Genomic DNA, 7899 nt, shown 5'->3' with positions numbered 1-7899 from the left:
ATCAGGTGTGCCACCAAGCTTCTAGTTATCCTCAAATCTTATGGGGGCAGCTGGGTGTCTCAGGGGATTGAGAGCCAGGTCTAAAGACAGAAGGTCCTGGGTTCAAATATGGCCCTAGACTCTTTTTAGCTGTGTGACCCTGGGCAAGTCAGTTAACCTCCATTGTCTAGCCCTTGTGGCTCTTTTGTCTTGGAACCCATATACAGGATTGATTCTAAGGAAGAAGGTAAGGGCTTAAGAAAAAAAAAATTAGCTGAAAAGCCATCTCTACATTAGGTCTCACCTAATCTGCCAAGCTGCTGCTGCTTCTCCTTTTCCCTCCCTCCCTATTATCTAGCATTTGCTGTGTACGTATAGATTTTGCATATACCAAACCTTATATGCCTACAGTTTGTCTTCCTTATTGGAATGTAAGCCCTTTGAAGACAAGGTCTGCTTCATTTTTTCATTTGTATTTTCAACACCAATAACAACATATCACTTAATAAATGCTAATTGTTTGAGAAATTGACAATTTAAAAAATCAAAGCCAATATACTCGAATTATAGGACCATTTAAACGTTGAAAGAGAAAATTTTAGGACAAATAAAAGGAATTGCTCTCTTGTTGATACAAACATATTTATATAGGACTTTAACATTTACTTTGGTTCAGTTTCCTCACAACAACCCTAAAGGGGAGATAATATAAATATCATCATCTCCATTTTACAAAAGAGAACTAAGGCACAGAGATTAAGTGATGTGCATAGGCTCCTTTAGTAGGTAAATGGTTTTGATTTTAAGACCAGAACCCTTTTCTTTATATCATATTGTCTCCTACATAATGGGGAGCAAATTTATGGAACTTGTGACCCCAAGAGAGGTATATGTTTTCTGCAAATAACTTGCAGAAGCATTTAAGGAAAATCACAGAATTAAGCTGAGTTATCAACAGAACATAGAGATATGTGGGAAATATCCTTAATCTTTTTTTAAGACTGATATCATGAAAAAGAATATCTACACCCTCTAACAAAGTGACCCTTGGTCCTATTATCAGAGACAAAAACACAGGTCTTAATTACTTTAACCTAGTATGACATTTCTATTTTCTTAGACAGCCAAGAGACTAAAAGGATCCTGGAATGATCATATATAGAAATTAGGTGGGCCTGCTGAGATTGCATTGAGGTCTGGAAGCCCTATGGCTGTAGGCTATCAATGAATTTCCTTTCCAGTGGAATTGAAAGAACTCTAAGAAGAATCTTTATCAGTATTTGTATTGGTAACATCAATGTTTTCATGATGAGATGAAATGACACAGAGAAATGTCTTCTGATACAGGTATATCTATGTAAGTCCATCAAAAGTGGGGAAAATGAAGTATTTTAAATATCATTCAACAAAGCTCACAGGCATGGCCTTCCGTGTTCCTACTCCCAATGTGTCTGTGGTGGATCTGACCTGCCGCCTAGAGAAAGCTGCCAAATATGACGATATTAAGAAGGTGGTGAAGCAAGCTGCAGAGGGGAACTTAAAGGGCATCTTGGGCTACACAGAGGACCAGGTAGTATCCTGTGACTTTAACAGCGACACCCACTCTTCTACCTTCGATGCTGGCTCTGGCATTGCCCTCAACGACCATTTTGTCAAGCTCATTTCTTGGTATGACAATGAGTACGGTTACAGCCACCATGTAGTAGACCTCATGAAGTACATGGCCACCAAGGAGTAAAGTGGAAAGCCATGATGGATCTTCATCCCCAGCCAAAAAAGAGTAGTTCCACCACTGGGGAGCCCACATCCATAATAACCTATGTCCCTGTGCTGGGGATCCCATGCCCTCTTCACATCCCTGCCCCAGGCACCCCTGTAGTGGGGGGAGGAGCATAGTCCTATGTTGTGTACCATCAATAAAGTCATCACCTTCAGTGCAAAAAAAAAAAATATTTCATTCAACATATGTTAAGTACCTACCACATGTTAGGCATCGGAGATCTGAGTATAAACAATGGAATAATCTCTCCTCACAAGGAGCTTCCATTCTAATAGGGATACAACAAATACATATATAAGTATGCAGAATACAAATATAAAGTATATCAGGAAAGTAAGTGTAAATTAATTGACTACAACATAGTTTGAGAGGGAAGACACTAGCTGTTGGGGGAATCAACAAAGGTCTTCTGCAGAAGAGAGTACTTGAGAGACTTTAAGGCAAGAACACCAGGCATTCCGGTCATATGGCTAGCTCATGCAAAGGCAGAACACAGGAGATGATGTGTGCTAGATTGCATTCTATTATGTAGAAAGAAAAAAATAATGAAATCTATTTGTCATGCTACCTAAGTTATTCATTATTATTATATAGCATAATTGCTTCAACTTTTTTTAAAAAATCCAAAGCTTTAAAGGGCATTTAAAGGTATATGAGTTATGCCCTTTTAAAGGCCTTACTATTCTATGTCATTACAATATGTTGTCATTTTAGCCATAGGCTAAGGACTTCCTTTAGTAGATGTGAATACCATAAAGTCAAAAGTCTTTGGAAATTATTCTTTTTGATTGGGTCCCACAATCCCATGAAAGAAAAGTAAAGTTCTACTAAACTTATTGGCTTGTAATCCCATAAACTTTCTTTTTTAACCCTTACTTTCCACCTTAGAATCAATACTTCAAATTGGTTCTAAGGCAGAAGATAATTAAGGGCTCAGCAATGAGGGTTAAGTGACTTGTCCAGGGTCACATAGCTAGGAATTGTCTGAGGCCAGATTTGAACCTAGGATCTCCCATCTCTAGGTCTGGCTCTCAATCCACTGAGCCACCCATCTGCCACCCAATCTCATAAACTTTCAAACTGATCTAATTTGAGAACCAGATTTTGCTTATAGAAACATTCTAACTTTCCAAGAAGTTAGAAGTAACTTAGCAAATAATTTAACAATGATCTCTCTCTCTCCTCAATGGATCTTAACTGATAGCCAGGGCCATATTTATACACAGGTTCAGCCCCAAAAGATAGTAGTTGTATTCTGGAAGAGTTATGGCCTGATTTTCTTATTTTGAGAATTTGAAGGATGATTGGTCAGGAAAAAGGAAGAAAGGCAGTATAGTGAAGAGGGACTCAAAGAACATTTATCCCTTCATCCCACAAAGCAAAGAAATGAAGAGGCTTCAGTCAAACTGGCAAAGCCAGAAAAAATATTTTTTATTTATTGCTTTTGTGTTGAAAAATTAACTTCATTGATTCATTTACTTATGAAGCACCTGCTGTGTGCAATGCATTGTACCAGGCTGTTGGATGAGAGACAAAGATGAATAAGATAGGGTCCCTAGCCTTGGGGAGCTTAAATTCCAGAAAGGACAAGTAAAATATACGTAGAGATTAAGATCAGTGAGAAGAAGGCATTAAGGGGGCAGCAAGGTGATTCAGTGGATGGAGTAGCAGGCCTAGAATCTGTAGGGCCTGGGCTCCAATCTAGCCTCAGGTACTTCCTATCTGTGTGAACCTGGGCAAGTTACATAACCCCAAATTGTCTAGCCTTTATCATTCTTCTGCCTTGGAATCAATCACACTTCTAGGCCCTTGTCTTAGAGTTGTTAATAAGATAGAAAGTAAGGGTTTAAAAAAAAGGGGGGGGGGAGGAAAGAGGGCTATGGAATTGAAATATCTAATAACAGCACAGTGAACATGTCAAGAACATAGTAAAGAAATCCTGAAGAGTTGCTTGAGACACATAAAAGGAAAGCAAAGGATCTCTAAACTCAGAACTTTGTCCATTTTGCGTTAGATCCCAACTTGGATTATTTAATTAAAAAATGATTTGCTATGGAACTGGATTCTTCTTTAGTAGAGTTATGGAAGTCAGTCTGAAAAGCACCACTTATCTAGGCTTTCTTTAATCTTTTATTCTTGTTCAATCATTTCAGACTTAGCAACTCCATGGACTAAAGCTATCCATGGGGCTTTCTTGGCAAGGAAGTAATGGTTCGTCTTTTCCTTCCCTAGTGAATCCTTTACTCAGGCAATCGGAGGTTAACTGACTTGCTCAGGGTCACACAGTTAAGAAGTGTTTGATAGTGGATTTGAAGTCCTGTCTTCATGACTCCAAGCACAGTGCTCTTAACCACTAAGCCACAGTTGCCTTCTTTCATCTAGTGAACAGTGTGGATTTGGAATAAAAAAAGATCTAGGTTCAAATCCTCTCTCAGATACTAGCTATATGAGCCTAGAAGAGCAAGTCATTTAATCTCTTAATCTTAGTTCCGTCCTATGTAAAATGGGGATAATAATAGCTCTTGCCTCTGAGGGCTGTTGTGAGGAACAAATGAACTAACAAATGTGAAGTTTATATAAATGCCATGTGGATAAAGGGCAGGCTTCCACACCAAGAAGTCCTAGATTCTATGCTACTTTCTGACTTAATAGCTCTCTGACCCTGGACAAGTTTTTTAACCTGCAGAGAAAGAACTAAATTAAATAAGACATATATATATATGTGTGTGTGTGTGTGTGTGTGTGTGTGTGTGTGTGTGTGTGTACACATATACATATATATACAAAAAGATACACATATCTTTTTGTCAAATGATGCCTTCTCTAATGGGGGGAGGGGAAAGAGGGAATGAGTTAACTGGACATTTTAATGTAACAAAGAACCAAATAAATGTAAATTAAAAATAAAAAATGAATTTTAAAAATTAAGCTCTCAGTATCTCAAGGGAAATCGTGCTCTAGAGCAAAGATTTCTTTCTTAGGTCTGTCGCAAAAGCTACTCCCCAAAGTCCCAGTCATCCTAGAGCACAGGGCTAGGGATTTGGAGCAAAGATGATCTGGGTTCACATCCTGCTTCATTCCCTAGGTAATCTTTGATAAACTATAATTTCCCCGGCAGTCAGTCAACTAGAATTTAGTTAGCACTCACTTTGTGCTAAGCCGTGAGGATACACAAAGAGAGGCAAAAAAAACGATCCTGCTCTCAAGGAGCTTATACTCTCAAGTCCTCGGTTTCCCCATCTGTAACATGATAGAGCTGGATAACTAGGTTACTCCCAGCTCTAATTGAGTGATCCGATAAAGGAAATTTCCTCATTGGTCGTTTCTGACGCCAGTGAAATCTCAAGTTCAGTGGGAAAACGTCAGCCATTATTTTTGTTAGGAACCAGTTCTCAGGGCTTCATTAGGTCAAACACCCTGACTCACACTTGGGAACGTGGACCAAAGGCAGAAGGCATCGCCTTCCCAGCTTCAGAGTCAGGGAAACCTATGCTTGCTTTGACAATTCTAAATGAGAAAACCAGGTGAAAGAGAAGGTATTTTTCCCCTCCTCTAAGTATTAAGTAAAAGTGCCTTCTCTCCTATCTCGCTAATTCTGGTACCAAAGTCGTGCTGCTAAAGGAATAGCTGATTTAAACAAAGCAGGCGTATTTTTAGCACAATAAAAAAAAAAATCCCTATTGAAGATATCTAATTATGCAAACTGTGAACAAGAAGCTGCTCGCTTTGCATTAGCTCCTCTGCCTGGCCTCCTGGGATAATCGGCTCCCTTTTTTTGCAGCCTGGAGCAGCTTTTTTCCTGGCGCTCCGAGTTTCGAGCCTGCTCGGAGCAGGTCACCGATGGCTGCTGGCTGAGGTGCAGGGGCTGCAGTTAGGGAGTGCGGCGGGATCACGCATTGATTGTCATGCAGATTACAGTGGTTTGCCGTGCTGCGCGATTCACAGATATGATTGCCGCTCATTTCAGAAATAAGTGGCACCGTCTGCTCTTTTGTGTAGGCTGAAAAGCCCTTCCGACGGCATTCAAATGACTGCTGCCTCTGCCACCCTGGAGGAATGAAAACGAGCCCACCCCGGGGCTCGGCAGCAACTTGCCTCCCCCGCGAAGGCACCTGCTTTTGTGAGGCTGGAGGCCCTTTTCTCTTCTCTCTGACAAGCGAGATGCTTTGGGGGGCCACTTCTGGGAGCCCCTGGGTGCGCCCACGTTTGTGTGCTACTTTAGCTGACCAAATATGCCTTATCTCTTGCTTTTAAAGCGGGACCAGTCCCCACTGCCATTGTCCTCCTCAATCTCTCTCTCCTGCTAGCTCGGTGACAATACAGTGAAGACTTTTGGGAAGAAAACATCCTCTGGTAACTAACTCCTCGAGGTGAAAAAAAAAAAAAAAGTTGATGGAGATTAACCATAGCCCATCTTTGCTTGGGCGGAACTTGGGGCTAGCAAGGGTCTCCCTTTTGTCGCCTCAGGAAGTCCTCGGGTCAACTGAAATTATGCACATGTATCCATAGGTAGAGTCCCTTTGACCTTTGAGGACTAAACTCAATACTTTTCCTTTGGACTGCATTTCTGTAGAAGGGGGCAAATCAGAGGCATATACTTTTCCACTTTTGTGACCACACACACAGTCCTATCCCCTTCATGAAATCAGCCTCCCCCAAGTTCTAGTATGTATCCCCTAATTATGTGCTTTCTTAAATGTTTGTTTTCCGTTGATCTAAGCTCGGTTTTACATATCTCTCTGAAAAAGCCCACAGGAGCAAGTTAACTATACTTTTCATTCCAAACAGAAATTAAACCAAGGTAATGAGCCCTTTGGCAGCAAAATGGTGGGATTTCCCAATGCACCACACTGAGGCAAAGAACTGGGAGAGCCAACTGGGTAAACTTGGGACCGACCAGAACACAAAGGTTAATGTAAGGTAACAGCTGCAAAGGGTCTTTGGAGAAGCAATCAGCTCTTTAACCCAAACACATCCTTTCATCCTGACTCTACAAGAGAACTTTCCAATCTAATAATGGATATATCCCTCTTCCATATCGCTCTTCCCTTTTTTCCATTTTTACTTAACTCAGTGAGATCCAGAAGTGTAAGGAACAACTATTTTTTTTAAGTTGGTGGAAATCCACTATAGAGCTAATACTGATGGACAGTACTTATTTTTGTCTTTTAGGCTAAGAGCTTGTAAGCATAATCTCTGTGATCTATTGTCCTAAATTCTTTTCTAAGTAATAAGAGAGGCAGTGGAAAGACTCTTGGATTTTGTGGGGACAGGACCTATATTCAAATGTTAATACTATTGCATAATAACTATATGGTCTTGGACAGGTCACTTAGCTTTGGGCCTCCTTTGCTCACCTGTAAAATGGGGATAATGTACTGGTAGTACCTACCACAGAGAATTGTTGAGAGGTTCAAAGGTGATAATGTATGGAAACTTCTTGGCAAATTTTCATGTGGTATGTAAATGCCAGTCATTATTTTAACTTTCTTAATGATTTACATTTAGGTTCACTTGGTATGTACTGCCTGTTTGATTAATATGAAGAAGGTGGTCCTTCAATTCAAGTGGTCCTACTATCAATGACCATATTTTATATAATTACAATTTTTAATAGTGAAAATTCAAATACATTTGGCAACTTCAAAGAATTCATTATTTGCAGTAATTCCTATCTAGTTGTTTTTTCTTTTGCTCCAATAAGAGTGAGGAGAAGAAATTATCATTCACATCAACAACGCCAAGGTTCCCAGAGGTTATTTTCACACAATAAAATCTAAAGAACTCTGATTACTATATTTTTTCCAAAAGTGACTTCACGAACCTATGCTAAAAAGGGCAGGTAAAAGTAGAAGAGTAGCCAGAGGAGTCCTTAGTGAGACAAAGAAAATCTTAATCTCAGAAGTTTTTTTCTTTTGCGAACATGTCTCAGAAACACAGTGAAAATATTCAGTAACAGACATGAGGATCATGGAACCATAGATTTAAAGTTGAAAAGGAACCTAGAAATCATCTAGTCCTTAATCTTTCTTCTTGTGCCATAGACTCCTTTAACAGTCTGGTAAAGCCTATGAATCTCTTTTTTAGAATTATATTTCTAAATTCATAGGCTTTACCAGACAGTTAAAAAAATATATTTT

At 39.7% G+C, this 7899-nt stretch overlaps 1 protein-coding gene across 1 annotated transcript; it reads left to right on the top strand.

The window, feature by feature from the left end:
• The first annotated feature begins 1393 nt into the window (after positions 1–1393).
• Positions 1394–1906, top strand: LOC123239162 (glyceraldehyde-3-phosphate dehydrogenase-like). Its single transcript, XM_044666430.1, has one exon. It carries the CDS (start codon positions 1400–1402, stop codon positions 1715–1717), a length of 318 nt encoding a protein of 105 aa, XP_044522365.1. The 5' UTR covers positions 1394–1399; the 3' UTR covers positions 1718–1906.
• The last annotated feature ends 5993 nt before the right edge of the window (positions 1907–7899 follow it).

The sequence above is a fragment of the Gracilinanus agilis genome, chromosome 3 (assembly GCF_016433145.1).
Source record: "Gracilinanus agilis isolate LMUSP501 chromosome 3, AgileGrace, whole genome shotgun sequence".
Classification (NCBI taxonomy): Eukaryota; Metazoa; Chordata; class Mammalia; order Didelphimorphia; family Didelphidae; genus Gracilinanus; species Gracilinanus agilis.
Note: the sequence above shows the minus strand (reverse complement) of the source record. Positions and strands in the feature narration are given on the sequence as shown.

Bases quoted from the DNA above. Each gene is read 5' to 3' on its own strand.
- LOC123239162 (XM_044666430.1), top strand. From the start codon at position 1,400: ATGGCCTTCCGTGTTCCTACTCCCAATGTGTCTGTGGTGGATCTGACC.